The sequence below is a fragment of the Pelobates fuscus genome, chromosome 5, assembly GCF_036172605.1.
Source record: "Pelobates fuscus isolate aPelFus1 chromosome 5, aPelFus1.pri, whole genome shotgun sequence".
Classification (NCBI taxonomy): Eukaryota; Metazoa; Chordata; class Amphibia; order Anura; family Pelobatidae; genus Pelobates; species Pelobates fuscus.
This window is the reverse complement of record NC_086321.1, coordinates 217,141,801-217,163,397: the sequence shown is the minus strand read 5'-3', so window position 1 is coordinate 217,163,397 and position 21,597 is coordinate 217,141,801. Positions and strand designations below refer to the sequence as shown.

The 21,597-nt window shown below is 36.9% G+C and overlaps 1 protein-coding gene across 1 annotated transcript in view; it reads right to left on the bottom strand.

Annotated features, from left to right (window-relative positions):
• Nucleotides 1-21,597, bottom strand: part of TRPM6 (transient receptor potential cation channel subfamily M member 6) — a 182,170-nt gene that overhangs the window by 51,633 nt on the left and 108,940 nt on the right. The window contains exons 14-22 of the mRNA XM_063455032.1: nt 21,258-21,398; nt 18,396-18,545; nt 16,434-16,717; nt 15,510-15,738; nt 11,510-11,665; nt 9,784-9,921; nt 7,672-7,800; nt 3,529-3,780; nt 640-814 (exon numbers count right to left, since the gene is read on the bottom strand). Of these exons, the coding sequence (XP_063311102.1) occupies nt 640-814; nt 3,529-3,780; nt 7,672-7,800; nt 9,784-9,921; nt 11,510-11,665; nt 15,510-15,738; nt 16,434-16,717; nt 18,396-18,545; nt 21,258-21,398 (1,654 nt within the window). The remainder of the gene's footprint in view (nt 1-639; nt 815-3,528; nt 3,781-7,671; nt 7,801-9,783; nt 9,922-11,509; nt 11,666-15,509; nt 15,739-16,433; nt 16,718-18,395; nt 18,546-21,257; nt 21,399-21,597) is intronic.

Sequence of the window (21,597 nt, the reverse complement as noted above, 5' to 3'; positions counted from 1 at the left end):
TTTTTTCTTTGGATTTTACATCTATCATCTATTTAGACTTCATACACACAGACTCATTACTCGAAAGGAACACCAGGAAGCCACACACTTTTCGGAAAAAATGGGGGAATTTGCTTTCACAAGTTTAGAATAGTTGGCACATTAGTAGATATATTGGTTTTTGAACATACTTTAGACATAATATCAGAAATATAGTTGAGTTCATCAGTTGCTATATTTGGGAATGCGTGATTTCAAAATGCCAGCACAATGTGAAAACTGTCTCTGCTAATGGCAATAAAAATCAAGAATGAAGAGATTCACATGCTGACATTTTAAAATGCACGCCAGCTTTGTGGCCTTTACACATCCCTCCCCTTTTCGTTTAGCCCTTCTGTGCTGTTATTTTCTCTCAACATGCTGCTTCAGTAAGCCTCATACTGATTAGGCACTAGAACCAATGTTTCACTTTCTGGCCACTTTATGGTGTGTGCCTAGTCAGTGAAGAAAATAGAAAAGAAGAAAAGAAAATTACTTTAAAATTAAAAATGGAGACGCTTTGAAATTACCAAAAAATGTGCTCACCATATGTTTAATGGTACATGGAGGACATAAAATGTTTAGAGACAATAATTAAATTAACTTGCAGGTGAAACATACCATCTATTTCTGAGGCATAGACTTCACCAAACATCATCCAGTATGGTTGGAACACAATATCACGAGCTAGTGTCCATGAAGGAGATTCATTTGGAGAAAGAATTGCTTTCCGAGCTACTCCAAATGCCAATATCACAATAGCCATAATAACAACTATTCCAAACATATTTGATGTCTGTAATATAAAGCATATATCATTGAAAATATAAAGTTAACTTAGCTATAATTATGCACTGGTAAATTGTAAAATTTTTCATTGTCCAATCTAATAACTCTTGATTATTCTAAGTAGAATAAGGTTTGAATTGTAGTGATCTGTACACTGTATACAAAACATTTACTGCTCAGTTAGGATGTCTTTTATTTGTTTTACTTCTGACTAATTTAACCTATATTTTGACATTTCCAGGTCAGACCACTGCAATGCTTTATTAGTGTATCTACTTCATAGGCTTTATATGATACCATAATAGTCTTCACCCTGATAATTTATATCATGATGAGTAAGAATGGGAGACAAGCTTACAGAGGATGGAGCACTGGTTGTGACAAAAATAAGGGCAGAGAGTTGGTATAAATTGAGTGCAAGGAAGAACAGAACAACGAAATAACATCTTTAAAAGTAAGTCGCTGCTTCAGAGCCCCATCAATTAGTTAAGCCTGTTCCAGAGGAAGCAAAATTTGGGGACAAAAAAAAAAAGTCAATAGTGTGTAAAAGTAGGAAACAATTTACAATGCAGGAAATAAACAATTAAGCAACAAGAAAATCCCATCCGGAGAGACCCAATCACTCATCCTTTACATTTGGGCACACATCATACCACATTTATAGAAAAAAAGATCACTACGTGATTCTTTATTTATGGTGTCAAATAGAGATGTCGCAAACATTAAATTTTCCGTTCGCAAACGGCGAACGCGAATTTCCGCAAATGTTCGCGAACCGGGCGAACCGCCATAGACTTCAATAGACAGGCGAATTTTAAAACCCACAGGGACTCTTTCTGGCCACAATAGTGATGGAAAAGTTGTTTCAAGGGGACTAACACCTGGACTGTGGTATGCCGGAGGGGGATCCATGGCAAAACTCCCATGGAAAATTACATAGTTGATGCAGAGTCTGGTTTTAATCCATTAAGGGCATAAATCACCTAACATTCCTAAATTGTTTGGAATAACCTGCTTTAATCGATCAGTATCGAGCAGGTAGTGTAAGGGTTACGCCCACTTCACAGTGACAGACCAAACTCCCCGTTTAACGCACCGCAAACAACCGCAAACAGTCCATTTGCACAACTGCAAACTCCCCATTTGCACAAGGTTGGATACCAAGCTAGCCATGTCCCGTTCCTTGTCCTCACTGATGTCATTGAAGGTCTCTTCCTCCAACCAGCCACGTACAACACCAAGGGTCCCCGAAAGGTGACAACAAGCCCCCTGGGATGCCTGCTGTGTTTGGTCTTCCACCTCCTCAAAGCCACCTTCCTCCTCTGACTCCTCTTCTTCAGACTCCTCTCTCTGCATTGCCTCTCTCTGCGTTATTATAAGGTGTGTTAAGTAGTACTATTCCTATCAGTTTAATCCCTGTTACGCGTGTATATGGCATTGATTTTAGGAAGCGGGAGATGGAAAAAGATGCTTGGTCGGTCCTCCTACTTCAAATTTGGGGCACTGCACGTGCAATCTAATGTGCCACCAGATAGGAGTGGTGTGCTAAGTAGTACTATTCTTATCAGTTTAATCCCTGTTACGTCCCCTATCAGGCCAAGTAGTAAAGTAGCAAACGTTTAAACATGTCCTTATTTCACCTCCTAAAGAGTTTATTGTCGTAGTTCCTTACATGCCTTTACCTTAACCGTTCATGTATTATGTTATTCACTAGTCTCATCTCATGGGGCGACTCACACTTGATTTATAACTAGTGGTGGAGCTGCTGATATAAATACACAGTTGATAACGTGCAAGCTACACCCTAAACATGACAGCCATCTTTCACAACAATGTATTGCTATATACTCATACCCTCACTATTCGGGACATCTCTAGTGTCAAATAACTGGATGTTTTTTCAGCCACACACAGGGTTTTATCCAACCTGACACCACAAATAAATGTTCCCCTCGTTGAGATTAGAGCTGTGCTGGACTCATTTTTCTACTGTTTGCTGTTGGTTGAGGCTTTTGCCCACGTTCCCCAGGTGGACCTGGATCCTCACTACCTGGTACTTATTATATTGGCTGGTGATAAAAGCCCTTTTTTTCCTTAACAAAGCTCTTTCTGTAGGAAAGCTTTTCACAATGAGGCTTTAGTATTTCATACAATTGTCAAGTAGATTAATTTCCTCTATCATTCAAAATGCAATAGGTTCTTTCAGATTGCAATCTTGTAAGGTTCCTACTGTATCTGCTTTTTGTTTGTCAGTCTTTTTATGTCCTTTGCTTAGTATTTCAAACTCTCTAATTTATGGGTGTTGCATATATAAATGATAACAGCAGTCAGTTCACCATCTCACATGTACACTAACCAACTTGCAGCAAACAAAGGTGGAGGTAAAATTAAACTATATATCCATCCTAAAAGCATGTAGGAACAGACCTGTTGAACTATTGTTTTTCTTTCCAACCACTCTATGAGCTATGTTATGTCAATTAAGTCCACTACAAGAAAATTGGGCCAGAAAAAAATGAATGGCAAGTTGTTGTATTAAGACGAGTTTGAAAACTGATTTGTGTTTATCCCTAGTTGCAACACAAGTTATATTCAACAGTTATTGTATGTGTTCATCGCCTCAACATTAAACAATATAAGAGCTTCCAGATAAGATACTAAAATTTTCAAAGATAGCTGGGCTTGCATAATTACATAACTTCCTTAAGAGTGGACACTCACCATCTTTCCAATCATAGTAATGTATGGACCGGCATGCTGGTTTACTGCAAAGAAATCGAGAAGGCGTGTATACCAAAATATTATGTCCAGACAGTAAATGAGCCTGCCTGCTGTTTGGAGTGGAGGGTCAGCCCAGCGCAAACCAAAGCCTGCCACAAATAGGATGATGGCTATAGTATCTGTCACATTCCAGTATTCACTTATCCACACCTTGATTTTTTGGCTGAACTTTCCAGGCTCCGACATAAATATCTGAGTGCAAAAGAGAAAATGAAACAAACATTGCAGATATATTAGAAGTTTATACTATTATTAATATACTACAAACTGAGTTTACTTAGATTTGTGGTTGTTTTGCTGTATTTTATAGGTCTGTTACTAAAAAGGGAAAGATACCAATGCAAGCAAAATAACCAAATATATAAAAGCTGTGCTAGAAAAGTTGTGCACATAAGCATGATGGGCACTAGAGACATTCTAAAGCCAAAGCAGAGGGCAATGTGGCAATCAATAGTTGCTATAGGCATCTTCCACAGGAGGAATTAGCTACAAGTGCAGTTTGTATTGCTAGCTGTCTGGGTAAGTGTATATGTTAACAAAAAACAATTTAGAAAATAAAATACAATAGCCAGTTGAATATCTTACCCCTATTTAGTGTACCTTATCCCTCATTTAGTGCCTTTTATTCCCCCTTTAGTGCATTTTGCACTCCGTTTGTACCCATTGCACCCTTATTGCATCTCTTGTACCCCCTTGTGTATCTAACCCACCCGTTTCCTCAACCCCTTTTGTTTCCTCACATTTCCTTCACCACCACCCTTATGGCTTCAACCTCCTTATAGCGTGTATCTTCTTTACCCATACTGAAAGACAGTTGCTTAAGACAAGGGGTAAGACCTGTGACTCTTTCTCCAACAGGCCACCTGGACATTTCACACCCCTCCTACAAGTCACCCGGAAATTGTGAATATAAGAAGCAAGATCTGTAAATTATGGGATTAAAAATTCAAAAAATTGTATATTTCCTGTAGAGACTGTAGCTTCTATATTATGGTTTCATTTATTTTTGTTATCTCTACTGCTCCCTTTAGTTTTGGGGGGTAAATTTTACACCATATGGCTGAAAACTGTTGATTAAGTAGAAAACAACTGTATTATGTTGCTCTACAATATGTTATTTGGTCCAGGCTTTTATGTTATGTCATCTATTATGAATCCATATGTTTCACATTTACAAATATACAAAAATAAGTCCTCAAACTCCCACTACTCCTGGGAGGCAGCAATGATCACAGTACACATCAGCCGAAATACACACAACAAAAACAAAAGGAAAAAAGTTACTTGCGTGCTATTCCAAATCATTATGCACATTAAAATAACTAGAGGTTTTTAACTCCACTCCATTGGCCATTAGGTGTAAGCTCACCTGCCACATAAAAGGTAAATAACCTCTTAGGTGAGTCCTATACTAACAATTCATCTTGCTTCTTTCAGCTTCAGGTAAAACATCTCTAATGAGACCGGGGTAACCCCAACATACTTGTTAACCATTAATAGGGAACAATGGGGCAGCATTGTAACATGTCTGAGTAATAGAAAAACAAAATAAAAGCAAATACAAATATCCAAAAATAATATACATTTTTATAGAAGAGTTGCTAGAAATTGAGGTAACATGTCCTTGGTCACCATATGGCTGGGATACATCTGGCTTATATATATTGATGGACAGTATGGAAAGCACACAGAACATTCAGATAGTGAAGGTATGAAATAAACTGACCAATCAATAAGGAACCCTGCAGCACAAATACAAAAGGGACATACTTTTCATGTGCTTTCAATCAACATAAAAATTCTATGTGTACAAGAATATATGGTGGATATAGCAGCCCTTGTTAGAACCAAATTTAAACCGTGTTACACATAAATTCCCTCACTCAGTTTTTGTAAGTGATTTAGTGACTCTGTTCACTGTGTAATCATGTCAAGTGCCCTTCCGGAATGTTTCAACTCCAGTGAACATGAACACAAGGTGAAACTCCTGAAAAGCTTTGAAAAACATGCTGTGCATTATAATAGAAGCAATTATTCCTCAATAGATCCATCTGAAGCAAATAAATAATGTCTGCAGAGTCAGTTTATTTGATTACCTGATATAATCTAATTTCGATACTTGAAAAAAATACAAAAAGTTTTTGAACAAATGCTAAAAATCCTCAATGCAGTGAAAACTATTTGTGAGAAACAGTGAGAAAATGGTATCTTCAAAATGCAAAAAATAACGAGGTTATTCACAAAACCCTGAATTATGGAAAACATAAACTTGAAAAAGTGTCGACCAAAATGGCCAAATTGGCTTTCCAGCTCAGGTAGTTATGTTTACAATGTGCAATTCTCTTTTTACTTCACAATTTTAATTGTACTTACAATCAAAAATAGGCAATAGTGAAAAGTGAAATACACAATGAATGGGTATGTGTGGTTGCAATAATAGCTGCAAACCACCTTAGTGGGAACCCCCTTTCACCACTCTAAAGAATTCTCAAAAATACATACAATAGGTGGAACACACGTCTGATGATTCTATAAAGAAAAACTAAATAACATAGTGCAATATTTCCAGTTTAAATAATGTATTGAGATTGTGGATATCAAGTACACACAAGCATGGAGCCAAATTATAACATATGGCTCTCATGGGTAGTGCAGAAGGACTCTTAATAGAATGTCCCCATCCTTCTTCCAGCTGGTCCTTGTGTAGCCTTTAACGATTCTGGAGTAAAGATGAGATGAAAAGCTTCTCTCCCATATAAAAAAAGCTTTATTAAATGAAATAAACTAAACAAAGTGCACAGTGTGCAATAGAATAAAATGTTTGATGTTTAAAAGAAAAAAGTTCAAATAAGTCCCAATCAGTCCAATATTGGCACTGCCTAATGGCTAGTAGGTCTGAGACGCATTTTGCCCTATCGTGGGGGCTTCCTCAGTCGGTATATGTTGTGGGGAGCTTCCTTGGCATCCATTTAAGTCTTTTCTTGCGGGTACTTCCGGGTTCGGCTGTACATCATGCACTCTACTTCTGGGTCGCATGACCTGCGTCGTTAGGACGCATGGTCGGCATCACTGGAACGCATCCCTTGTGGCGTGTGCGTTCCACTGGGGGAATTTACTTCTACGTGAATATTGCAGTGTTGGTCTTATATCTGCTTATATACAAAGAAATAATTGGTATACCCGGAAGTATACCAACGTGTGTTCCACCTATTGTATGTATTTTTGAAAAATAGGCAATGCCTGGGACTCCAGATGTAGTGGACTACATTTTCGACTACAGAAGTGGCTCTCTACAAGATGTAGGGATTATTCTATGTGGTTCAAAAGGATATATATATATATATACAACCTTCAATATATGTTACCCATGCAAATAAAGTTGCAAATCACTCCATTAAGCTATTTTATCCAGTTATTTTCTAATAACCATGATATGTCTTTGGAATACCTTACTAGCTCAGTAATGTGAATTGTATGAATAAGTGGAACATTTGTATGTTTTTATGGGTGGTTGTAAACTTCTTTTTATTAATTTTAAGCAAAATACATGTAAAAAAAACGTTTTTTTCTAAAATATATGTTTTATTTAATTTGCACTAATTCGTTGTTGATATTCATGCTGTGACTGCACAGTATTACAACTAGAGTCAACCACCACTCTATTAGAAGACTGCACTGAGCTACCCCAGATACAAGATAAGGAGGGCTCATCAAATCTATAATAAATATGCATCCTAAAAGTACTTTAGTACAACAGGAAGGTAAATGGTAAGCTTAAAAAAGACAACAACATCCAAGCAGTGTAAAGTATAAAACAAATCTATTCTCTCACAATCCGAAAAATTTAAACGTACATTACCCACCTTACCTTCACCAACAAAACAAAAAGTGTTTCATTTTAATAAAATAACATTTTGAGATTAATCTACATTTTTGGTATGTCCTGGAGAAAATGTACATAGTAATTTATGTGTAAATTGTTCCTGCTGGCGGCAAACATATCATAATGACAAATGATCTAATATCAAGGGGCATAATTATTTTTAAGGACTGCTGAGTTTATTGAGATAATACATTACTCACCTCCCTGACTTTCTCAATAGCATTAGTAAACATGTATATGATAACCACCCACTCTAGAGCACTGGGCCTTGGCTCCATCTTTACCAAGACAACGTATGTGAATAGCATGAGAAACACCAAGTATGCCATCTGCGAATAAAAAAATACAAGTTGACACATGTATAATACACATACACTGCTTTCATTTAACCATAAAACAATAAATACAGTAGGTAGTATAGCAGAAAGGTAATATTTCAAAATGCATATCCATGTTGGGAAACAACTCCACTATTTGCTTAAAATGTTACACAAATGCTACACAAGAGCTAATTTTAGTATCTTGCAATACCTTTTTATTAGACCAGCAGAAATTTGTAAGGACAAGCTTTCAGGAAGTCATCCCTTTATTAAGTATAAAGTATTTGTGAACAAAATATGCAAAAATTAAACCTTAAGCTGAGATACAGTGACTAAAGGAAGATCAAACACTGTTTAGTAGAAATACCCCAATGAAAACATGCATGCATTTAATTATGCATCTAATTATGCATCATCGAGGTATGTCTAAAAGCAGCTTGCAAAAACACTTATCTTATCGCCAGTCTTTACAAACCATCCCCTTCTAGCCCCACCCATACTTTCTGTGGCTGTCCAATCACAGACTTTCTATTACAGCTCAATGAGAAGTCTCTGCAAGGTGGGTGCTCTGGGCAATTAGCTCCACTAAGCTAACGGAACCAGAAAGTAACATGACCTGTAGTCTGATTCACGGCTTGGGTGTGTAACAAAGTTAGTTTATAAAAGTTGAAATTTATAATAGAATGTGCAGTTTTTGTAAAATGAAAGGACACACTTTTCACATATAATACAAGCTAAAGTGATTTATGGGTCTGCAGTTTTCCTTTAAGCTGTTATAGAGGAGGGAGTGTAGCATTTCATTTTATTAGGGTTACTGGAAGCAGAGAATACAATTTTCAACAACTGCTGTCATTTATATAAACAAAAATATTTATCACAGACCAGTTGCATAAAAAAAATGGCTTTAAAAAAGGCAGTAGCTGTCACGTATTCATCCGCTTATAAAAATGTGGTTAATGGCATTTACTGTCCACACAGGAAAAGTTGTGCCGAGCAGCAACCAAATCCACAGAAGGGTTAATGCTGAGCAGCAAATATGCGAATGAAAACCTGGTAACTGCCTTTGGGGTCAAAGGCCGGTTACAGCTTATCAGATCTAGAGGAGGGGTATTTAGGCCCAGTTCTCATCCTGCCCAGTGCCCTGTCGTGATTTCCCTTGTGGTTGTCCGAGAGCGCGTTCCTGATTCAAGTTTCTTCTGGTTTTTGACTATGGCTTTGATTTTGACTTCCCTGTATTCTGTATCCCTGACTTCTGACTTTCTCTTATCGTTGTGTCTCTTTCTGTCTCCCCTGACCTCGGTAAGTATCCTGACTATTCTTTGGTACGTTAAGTCCGGCCATTCTAAGGCCCGGTAATACGTTACCTATTAGTCATCTGTGTGACACAATTCTACGTGCTGGATCAACTAGTAATCCTGACAGTAGAATGTTAGCATTGCACTCTTTAAGACATAGTAAAAAAACAACTAGTTTTCTTCTTTGCTGTATGTATGTGAACTTAGATTTTTTTTTAATGTATTTCTGTATTATTCAATGTATACACCATTTTAGTAAAAGATTTCTGTGAAAATGCTTACTATGTATACGGTTCCTCTTTATTTTTGTTTTTTATCTTTTGGAGCTTACAGTTGTATACTGTTGAAATGTGCTACTTCATCAAATGTTTATCAAAGTATAATATTATAGAATTAACAACGGACAGTGTTCTCAGCCCGTTATGGTCAAAATGTGTCATTTGCAGCATTTGTGCATGGGGGCCTATGTACAAGTCTATCCGAAATATTAGGTCTCTAGACCTCTCTGGTTAAAAACATTGCCTGAATGTTAGTGTCAGACGTCTACTTAAAGTAGGACAGGAAAAGTACCCTTTCATTTATTAAATTATACACAGTGCTGCGGAGTTCATTTTTACCCTTCCAGAGTCTTGAACATTTATACCATCCTAGGAATATACATGGGTATTCTAAACAAATAGACAAACAAATAACTTACAGTATGGAACCAGAATTTGACAATAGGGGCACTGTAGAATTCTGAGATTTTCCTGGTGAGTGAAAGGTTGCCTTGATCATTAATGGAAAAGCTTTTATCATCATTTGATTTCCTCTCCCCTTTTTCTGCATCAAAATTCTGTAAATAAACATAATAGTTGCACACAAATTAGAAATTTGATTTGTTTTACTCTTTTAGTATGATAATGCATGTAACACATAATTGTTTGAGAAATCTTCACAATCTCTTTTACATTGAAAAGGCTAGATATTTAGGTATTTCTAATGTGAATACTCAGCAAATATTAATGACTTCAAAAATTTCAAAGCATCAAGAACCATTCGCTAGCAGACAGCAGGTGGCAACAGACATCACAAAACCAGTGCAGACATGACGGAAAGAAAAGATGCCAAACATGTTACATTTAGATTGATCAAGTTTCCAAGCATGCTTTAAAGTATACACTCTGCAAACTACATATGTTTTTTTTTGTTTCTCTATTTGTTGTTTTTTCTCTTTAAAGCCTGCCATGTTTTAGTTTTTAAGATTAAAGCCAACATCTTCATTACTTTCCAGAGTATATACATAACATTTTAAATGTGCATTCATTATCTCATTAGCGGTATATCACAGAATGCATGCCTTAACATAGTAATTAACAAATGGCTAATTTAACCACCTGCACTTTAAAAGGCACTAAGATAATATCACCATAATTACGAGTTTTAAGAAAATTGGAATATATAATAAAAATATGCATGCGTAGCCCTCTTTATTCATTTAAATAGCAGGAACACACCAGTAAAACTCAAATTTATGTTTCAGTTTCATTAAATTCTTCCTCATGAAAACTTGATTGAAATATAGCCTAGGAGGCGATGTCTGAAATACTAGCAGGTTGTGGTGCGTAAACTTGTATTGTGTGAATTAACAATTTTCAGTTTTAAATAGCTGAGATAGAAAATATGTATGAGATATATTATAATTATTAATTAATTTACCAAGGACTACATTTTGTAAATAAGTTATAAAATCGCCCAAATTCCTGGCTGGCTAATGTCAATTCTGCATATATTTCTTTGCACCCATTCAGCTGATGCTCCCAGACAATAAATTAGCAGCAGGATCAGCATCTGGATTCGGAAGTTCTTCTGATACCGAACGCGGATAAGCCACCATCATGTAAGCCTCAGCTACTGGCGGGACCCAGGTTGAAGGTAAACCACTCTAAAACAGTTTGCCCCATCATCAGGGAGTGGTAACAGGCCTTTAGTGGTAACCCCCTAAGGTCAAAATAACTGAACTGAAATAAGACAGAGCTGATTTTAAAAAGTTTCCAGTTTGATTTTTTTGTCCTAATAATATTTTAAATTAATTTCATATTTCCCCTGAGAGTTCCCTTGAGAATTCCTGAGAATTCATATTTTAATGAATAATCCTAATAGTAATAGCATTGACTTCCAGAAAGCACAGAAAAATGACTCTAGATAGAAAATTAGGGGTAAGGAATCTGGAGACACAAAAAATACACACTGTGAAGCAAATTTTTTGGCAAAGTGGTCTCTGTGTGTGGCTATCTCCTGATAGGCAGATTTATGGTAATTAAACAGCAATTTTTTCATAGATGTCATTGACAGAATTGCTATTCAAATACCAGCATTATATCTCATATGTTCATACCAGATTTACTTTACATGAAATGGTTGTAAGAAGATGTGTTGCTTACTGCAGCCTGGTCTGCTTTGGTGATTGGAGGTGACGGGTCAACATAGTGTCGAGTAAATTGATAGAAGTCCTGTGATTGAGGCACATGAGACATCTCTGCTTTACTCTTAAATTCCAACATGAAGATGAACGGAGGCAGCAGAATTCCCAGAATAACCTATTAAACAATAAATGCAAGTCAGTTCAAAGCAGAATCTGAAGCACTGGCAAATAATCTCGTTTATAATTTAACCGACTATAATTAATCTTAATAATAATAAGTAATCTGCCCAACCAGGGATGGATTTTCCATTAGCCAAAATGCATCTGCCTACAGGCACCTGTTCACTAGGGGGCACCTGTTTTCAGAATTTCTAATGTGTGTTTTAAGCTTTATAGGCTGGTGAGGAGAGATATGTATCTTGGCCAGTGTTTTCTATAGTCTAGTCAGCCTCCTATGTTTGATGGCAGAGATGCACGTACAGTTATAGAGGGTGTAAAACTCAGTGTTGTCCCAGTTCCTCCAGGGCCGGCGCTACCTGTAAGGCAGACTAGGCAGCCGCCTAGGGTGCCCCTTGGGAATGGGCGCCACCAGGAGCGCCGGCCCCCCTCATGCTGCAGCCGCCCGAGCGCTCTGCAGAGAGCCTCAGGCGGCTGCAGCTCTGCCCGGGCTGGTGCGTCCATGAGGGCGCACCGCCTGGGCGCAGCAGGAGGAGAGGGGCTGACGGGAGCGAAGTGCTCAGCGCTCCCTCCTGTCACTCCCTCACTGTAGCGTGGCCGAGCTCTGTATGGTCTGCGGGTACAGGGAGCATCTGTCTCCTGTACCCGAACGGACTAACAGGAAGTGAACACTGAGTGTTCACTTCCTTTTAGTCCAGCCGGGTACAGGAAACAAAAGCTCCCTGTACATGCGGACCATACAGAGCTCGGCCACGCTACAACAGAGGTAGGGGAGGGGGGGGGAATAAATGGACAGGGTGGGGGGTAATAAATGGATAGGGAGGGGGGATAAATGGACAGGGAGGGGGGTGGGAATAAATGGACAGGGGGGGATAAATGGACAGGGAGGGGGGATAAATAGACGGGGGATAAATGGACAGGGGGTATAAATGGACAGGGGGGATAAATGGACAGGGAGGGGGTGGGAATAAATGGACAGGGAGGGGGGATTAAATGGACAGGGAGGGGGGGAATAAATGGACAGGGAGGGGGATAAATGACAGGGAGGGGGGTGGGAATAAATGGACAGGGGGGTGGGAATAAATTGAAAGGGAGGGGAAAGAAATTGACAGGGTGGGGGGAAGAAATTGACAGGGAGGGGAATTGATGGGGTTGGGAGGGGGAATGAGAGGGGGGAGGGTAGAAGAGAGTGACAACGGGGGAGACGAGAGTGACAAGGGAGGGGGGAGAAGAGAGGGACAAGCAGTGGAGAAGAGAGTGACAAGGGAGGGGGAGAAGAGAGTGACAAGGGAGGGAGAGGGGGAGAAGAGAGTGACAAGGGAGGTGGCAGATATTGACATCCATCACACACACACAATGCACCCCTTGCACACAGAAAAACACACAATGCATTACACACACCGACAAGCAATGCAACCCTTACACACAATGCATTCCTTACACACACACTCAATGCACCCCTTACACACACTCAATGCATCCCGTACATACACAGAAAGACACCTTGCAGCCCTTACACATACAAGCACAGATTTACACAATGCATTCCTTACACACATATCAGGACATCCCCTACTCCACCTCCTGTGAACAAACTCATTGGTGGAACATGAAGGTGGACCCTGGGACTCAGACCTTGAGCTGTGTAAAGGGCGTTAAACAAAATGGTGCTGCTTCCCGTTCTCCCAGAACATTGATTTTTGTGACCACAGTTACAAACAGCCTCCAGAGAGCCTGTTCTACACCAGACCAGCGGAGCCAGACTGCAGCTAGAGCCCATCATCATCCTCATCTGGTTGTAAGTAGGCAATCTAGTATATTATTCGTGGCACTAATCTCTAATTTACCTCACATTAAAGAAACACTATAGTCCCCAGAACCACTTCAGCTTAATGTAGTGGTTCTGGTGTCTATAGCCTGTCCCTGCAGGCCTTTTAATGTAAACACGGCGGCACTGCAGCACTGGCGTTACTTAACATGGCAGATCATATGGGTGGGGCATTGTGATGTCATATGGGGGGGGGACGGCAAATTTTACTTTTGCCTAGGGCGGCAAAAATCCTTGCACCGACCCTGAGTTCCTCCAGTGTCTGTGTGTGAAGCTGGACAGGAAGAGGAAGGGATCACTTCTCATCTGCCCACTACTAAACTCTCACAAAGGAAATGCCATTTAGGAGGAGCAGAAGAAGCTCCAAGTGATGCACACTGTATAACCACTCCCGCACCTCTAATATCATTAATCTGACTGGTTTACAGAAGACATAAGAAGATGAGTACTTTGCTAACCCTTTAAACTCCAACACCCAAAGCCTAAACGAGAACATTCATCCTTTACTTTAATCATATGCTTTACTCCTCCTAAATAAAATTAACACAACTCTAGCCCTAAACTCAATAATCCTAAACAGCCTTTATACCACAAATGTAACCCCTCTCAATGCATACACTCACAACACTCATAGATTCAAACACAATTCATTCATACATTAATAGTTATACAGTATCCAAATATGAATATGTTTTCAGACCACAATGTCCAGTTAATAAATTCATTATTCTTACTTTATCTGTCTTTAATTGGGGTTGGGGAGCAGTGCGTGCCTTAGAATGTTGTGCCTACAGGCACTTCACATGTAAATACTGTCCTGTGCACAGCTCATTCATATTATTGCTTAATGTATTAAATAGTCTGCCCACATCATAATTCATGATGTTTGGTGAGAGTTGTTTTTGTACATGTTGACTGCACTTTTTAATTGATTCTTCCTGCTTTAATACATTCAGTAAATAGGCAGAGCGCTATGGAATCTGATGGCGCTATATAAATAATAAAATAATAATAATAATGATGTGTACATTATCTCATCAGCTCAGAAACAGGACCAATAGTGTCAATGCATTAACAATTATCTTGTTATTTCCCTACTTATCTTCTATTAAAACACTTTGTTTCAAAATGAAAAGAACATTATCAGGTTTTTGGAAACTTTTTTGAACAAAGGTAATTGATTCTTAATTTTATCAATTATATTGTAAGATTTGCCCTCACATCCTATTTTTTTTTTTTTCGGTCAGGCTTATGTAGCTGATTTTGCTTGCCCATTGTACAATTCTATGGAACACATTAGTGCCATATAAATAGCAACAAGTTATTAGGTTTTTGATAATATGTTTGTTGAACACTTATTAAAACTTTACAATTGAAACCATCATTAAACAATCTTTGGAAGTTCACCAAAGAGGAAACACATGAAGGTAATCATTTTTGTCATGTGGCAACATAAGCAAAACATACCACCCTACACTATGTGATAACAAATAGTAAATCATTTTCCACATTGAAATCTCTGTATAAATCTATGATGCCTGATATTTGAGATGATAATTAAGTTCATCATAATAACATATTTTTGTTGTATAGAAACGTCTGCTGTGTAAGTATCACCCATGAACACTCATTTTATGTCTGAACTCATTTTACTGTTTGGAAATTGAGAATGTTGTAGTTTAAGTACATTAAGTTGAATTTTTCAATATAAAAATATGGAAAAATAGTAAATAGTTGATGTTGTTCAGTACATCTTTAAAAGAATCTAAAGATAGAGTTTTGAAGGAAAAATGGTTGACAACATTTACTTTAACGTGGTAAGAGTCTGTTTTTACAACTCACCATAAATACAACAGCCAAATACTTACACAGGGATTATGAAAATACCAAGTTAAACAAAGTCTCATTGCAGTTTTGGTTATTACAGATAACTAATCAAAAAAGAATCTACTAATGAAAGAATTGATGAGTGTATCACAAATATTTCTTGATGAACTCAAGTCCTAATAATTACCTTGAGCCAGGAATTTTTTCGCATCTTCAGACACCCCATCCACATGTCTGTCAGTAACATCTGTGTGCAGGTATGCGAAACAAAAGGCCGTAAAGCTGAGGACACAGCTAGTTTTAGGCATGTTGAATTGCTCCAATTGCTTAGTTGATAGGTTAACAGTTTCATGGCCATTTGCTCGTTCAGCTTGAAAGCATTCTCCAGGAGATCCAAAGCAAGTTTACCAAACTCTCTGAAAAAAAAATACATTCAAATAATAGCATTTTGAGCCACAGAGCTAAAGTATATTCTACTACCTACATACCAGCTCACCAAGATGAATTATATGAACTCAAATCAATTTCTTAGCACTGATTTTTCCAAAGATTTTAAGTGATTTTTTTTCTCTGGAAATGAAAAAACAGCTCATGATGTCTGAATGTACGCTTTATAATATGGACATTAACTGAAAAGAGAGAGTAAGCACAGAAACAATACTAATTCTTAAATTTTACTTATGTAAAAAATCATAATACTGTTAAAATCTTGCATTTCTTTGACAGGTGTAAATCCCGCATTTATCTTTGAAAACGCACTTTGTTTAAAATTCAAACTGAAGAGGTGTTCAGACAGTATGAACTGTCAATGTAGTAGCAATCATGCATGGATATCGTGTGGACCTTTTTAGCTTCTTCTATATGAATTCCATAGGAAAATAAATCAAACACTGCAGAGTCACTTATTTTTATAGGAATGACTGCGGGCAGAATAGACATTCTGCATGCTTACCAAAATTTGAGGTTCCCTATACAAGATAATATACATATTATCTTAAAAATGGCATGGCATTTCAACGTTTGCTCCCATTAAAGAAGCAAAGATTTTAATTATTTTAAATTTTAGTTAATTTCATTTGTTTGTAAGCTTTAGGGAAGTCATAGTCCATACTTAGAATACTTCTTTAGTTCCTCTGAAGTGTCATCCACCATATTGCTTTGCTTTGCTTCATGACCCATTGCACGATACAGTTTACACGCAATTACAGCTTTCACCATGGCTTCTTCTCCATGTTGCCAGAAAAACATGGCCATCTTCTGCCTTTTCATCAATACCGCCCACACTAGGAGATCATTGTAAGGATAGATAAAGCCAACAGACTCATTTTCCTCAATGGTGGCAGCAACTTCATCTTTGTTCTTCTTCTTTGATTTTTGAACACATGTTGTCTTCTCCTAAAGTGCATAAAAACAATATAATGTTTAGCAACAAATACTATTTTAAGTGCTGTCTATTCCAAAGATCAGGTAACTGTAACAACTATAGCTGATGATCATATTGGAAGCAACATATGCTGTGCACTTCTCACCATTTTCTAATTTGTAAATTAATATTATTTGTACTTAATTAATTATCCTTTATATTATAATGTCACTATATGTTGCACAATATATATATATTTGTGCTTGGAATTTAATTAGTTATGGAAAGTGTAAGAAGATGCATAGTTGGTTGAGGTGTGCTGAAACCAACGAACGAGTAGGCCTGTAATAGAAGAGGGCCCACAAAGGTGGAATGTAATATTTAGATGGGGGTAGGTAAGTGGGGTCAATGAGCTTTAATGGCAGAGGTGGGTAGGGGCTGGGAGTTTAAGTAGGGGCCATAACTCCTCCCACAAATTCAGGCCTAATGGCCTTTTAAAATATATATATGTGTGTGTGTAATGACACTCACCCTCTCCAGTACTATGTCAATAGTATGCCCTGGTGCAATTCCACGCTAGTAGTATATATTTTATGAAAAAAGGAGATGCACTCTGTGGTCTTTCTGAACGAAATTACTGGTATTTAATGTAACAAAATGTTTACATAAATCTGATCGACGTTTTGACCTCTTCAGGTCTTCCTCAAGATCTTGAGGAAGACCTAAAGAGGTTGAAACGTCGATCAGATTTATGTAAACATTTTGTTACATTAAAAATACCAGTAATTTCGTAAACATGTTATTATACAAGATCTTGAGGAAGACCTGAAGAGGTCAAAATGTTGATAAGATTTATGTAAACATTTTGTTACATTAAATACCAGTAATTTCGTTCAGAAAGACCGCAGAGTGCATCTCCTTTTTTCATACTATATATATATATATATATATATATATATATATTTATTTTTATTTTATTTTTTACTTATTTATGTTTATTCTCCACCACTTTGGTATTTGGTCTATTACAACCTGGATATATGTATAATTGTATTTTTTATTTACCTTTATGTCTTGTCCTGTATGCTAAAGTTAGGTTTACCAGCCCTACTCCATATATTGGGCTTGTTTACTTAATTGTTTTAATCACCAACATGCATATCTCTAATACTGTATAACTATGACTTTTCTCTGTGATTTCTGCATTTCATTCTTTTTTTTTCAATTTTAGCATAACTTTGACCTATATCTCAACATTACAGGCAACTTATGACTTGGATTGTTTGTCGATGAAATTTCTTTTTTTTATTGCAACAATTAACAAAACTATTTGTTTCTTGTATTCTTAACCTGATCCTGTGGAATTTATGCAATTGTCATACATCTAGAATGACCAGAATATTGTGCAACTACTAAAACTAATATAAATTTAATATGTGCAAACTCTCTGTCCTCTAATGTGCTCTGCATTCCAAATCTATAAAACAGCAGGCCTTTAAACTGATGGTCTGAAATGATAGTAACTATTTAAGGTAGGTAGACCAGCCAGCTGGATTATAAGAAATATTATACAAGACATGACAGGGATGGTTCCCTTTCCCTTGATTTCATTCCTGGCATATTTTTTTTAATAAGCAGTGTGACAGATTAGAAACCTGATCCGGGCAGAAGGTTTTCAATTAAATGAGAAGTAACATTTGGTAGGCTCACCTTGCGTTTATAAGGCTGGGCTGTACGGAAGAACTGAGAATGTAAGGTATTCTCCGGTGATGGGAGCTTGCTGTTCATCTGACTGTTCTGGTTCATGGAAAGATGAGACAAATTCTGAGCTAAGCTGTTTGAAGATGTTGGAGTAGCTCTCTAGCAGAAAGATGAATATATAAAATAGAGCAATATAACAATTTTATTAATTAAAATATCTATTTCTCTATCATGTGCAAAACATAAGCACACTTACCCAAAGACATCTATATTGATAAATATAAATTCTAGATAATTTAAATGGAAAAAAGACTCTGCAGCTAATGAAGTATCACCCCCATTTTTGTGCTTCAAGGTGGACATAATATAATTAAATGCTTCTCACAGAGAAGAATTGTGAACAAAGCATCTCTTAGCGATGTAATTTTATTGAGATTTAGGGATTCATATTACAAAAAATACTTTAAGTATAAATTTTTATGTCACCATTAAAATTCTCACTTGCAATATAAAGCTTTGTGGACTAAAGTTCTTATCAGCTCAGTCAACCACAGGGTTAGTTTGATTGGAGTTACATTGCACTGTTTGGAAAGAAGCTGCCTCACTATCCCATTACACCCAATACACATTTAACCTCCACTAGCCTTATTCAGAATGTCTCTTAGCATGATAGGAGTTGCAGTCCAGCAGAGGTAGGCAAGGAGTGCTTTGCACTCGATTTGATGGGACATAAATTGCCAATTAGCTTTTGCTTTTTTCAGCATCTGCATTTCAGAGTACAGATGACAAAAATAATCACCAATTGATGTTTTTTGATTAGCAGGGTTAAATAGCTGAGTGTGTATCTGGGCCAGCCATGGACAGCATGTAGCACAAAAAAAAAGAGTATATAAACCCACACCACTATAAAAAGTGGTTTTATTCTGTAGATCATCAGCTATATTCCTCTACATTCTGTTTGGTCCAGCCATGGATAACCTGTCCAAGGCTTCTGGGCTTAGCATACTTTATGTTCTGAGACAAATGCTGCACAAAACTGGTATTGCCAGCCCCAAAAACATATTTTGACTGGCAGCTCAGGTAGGTGGCTCTACACACAGAAAATATCTGGAATGAAACATATTATAAATGTATGGCTGCAGATAGAAGGTATTTGCACCATAACTTTTCCAGAAAGATAAATTACTTATATTGCTTAGAATGAACCATATCATATTAATTAACATTAAAAAATATATGTATTTTTTGGTTTTGTTTGTAACATATACAAGGTCATTCACTAAACTCATGTTAATTTTTTGTGAAATAAGTCTGACAGGAAAACATAAGGCAAAAAGTCAAGTTGTGAATATGGCATGGTTGGAAAAAAATGTCATATCAGCTATTGTTGCCTTATTTTTTCCTCTTGGATTTGAAATGAGAAAATCAACACACTTAGTTACTAACCCTGAGAGTATATTAATATTTAGGTTGTATGCTTTATAGCAGGAATTTAGTAGGGAGTGTTAAGGAAGAAAGAAAAACTAAGGTTATTTATGACTGATATGACATCATTGATAACCAGGACATACAAATGAGAGAAATCTCAATGAATCCGTCCTGGTAAAATATTTTATAAATAAATAAATAAATATGTAAATAAAAAAACATATTTTTTCTCTAAATCAGTGTGCCTACATATTTGGTGCAAGGGGATATATCTTCTATGAGTGGCACTACAGGTCTAGACAAGATACAAGTTAAATGGTTAAACGAATGTCTGAAAGACAGCAATTTAAAAATTATTAAATAAAGAAAATATTGTGACACAGATGGTGGGGATGGTCAAAGGACCGGTTTAGCGTATATTATTTTCCTACGCTTACACTAGTTAAGAGCACAGATCAACTAGCACCAAATTTCATTGTGTAAATTATAGGAAGTATATAGAAAAATGCAAAATCAAAATCTGGAAACTTTGGGAAATGCTATCATAAGAAAATAACTACATGCTGGGCAGGTGATCATTATGACTGGACTGTTTTTCTTCGGACAGATAATATTTTACACTTCCTTTGGTGGAGGAGGACATTTGACTGTCTACATGGTGTATGTAAGACCAAGTTCTAAAACAAACATCTTGAATTTTTACCACGACAATACATTTTTTATACATATTATTTACAATACATATGTTTTACCGTGACAACTGGAGAAGAATTGTCAATGTGGCCAAGATTTAATGTGTGGTGCTTTCAGCTTTTCAATATGTATTTCAGAAAATAAATGGGTTGTATTTTAAATATAATTTTTTTGATGGCGGAGGAATGAGAAAAACAATTAGAAGTGAACAAATATCCTGACGGACGCAGTCATAGGAAGCAACAGACAGCCCCGTAACCCCCTCCCTTTTTTTTTTCCTCTTCTCTCTTTCAATCTCCAATTCCCTTTTCTATACTGTTCCCCATTTCCACTGGTTTTCGAGAAGTTGAGGAGCGACCACCGCAACACAAGGTTAGCTACAGTAAGCATCAGAAGGCATCCAGGGGTAGGGTGCAATCTTTGAAGACCCACTATAAGCAATATTGGGCAAATGTAAGATAACTAAACAACCGCACACAAAAGGCATCACAGCGTTTTGTTCATCTCACTATGTTAACTAAAATACGTGACGGGATTTGGCAGAACAGATAATCAGCCGGGGATTACAACAGTTGTTGTTTGTGTTGATACCATTGTGTATAATGGATAACTGTATACATTAATGTTGTACTTCGTACCACTTGTAAACCGGTATGTTGTGTATGCAGATCTGTCATTCAAAAAAAAATAAAAGAAAAAGTGGATAAATATCACCGATATATCAGACAATAAACTTATTGGGAAAAATACCTTGTTCTTTCTGTAAAGGTTATTGTATAGCGCACGGAAATTCTTCCTCGTATAGCTGCTTCGATAAGCTCCTCCAATTAAGGATTCAATTACCATACCCACATCGATTAGTGACATTTTATAGTCCGGAGAGAGGTTACTCTGTTAATATAAATATAAAAAAATATGTTTTATTTTGTATATATAATTTACAATTTAGCAATCAAAAGTTTGTGTAGTAAACCTGAAATAAGATTTGAAATTCTAATAACAGGCTAATTTTCAACATATGTCAATGTCCTTATATATCTTGTTTTATGGGCTTATGATTCCCAGTATTATTTCTGAAGTATTTTTTTGT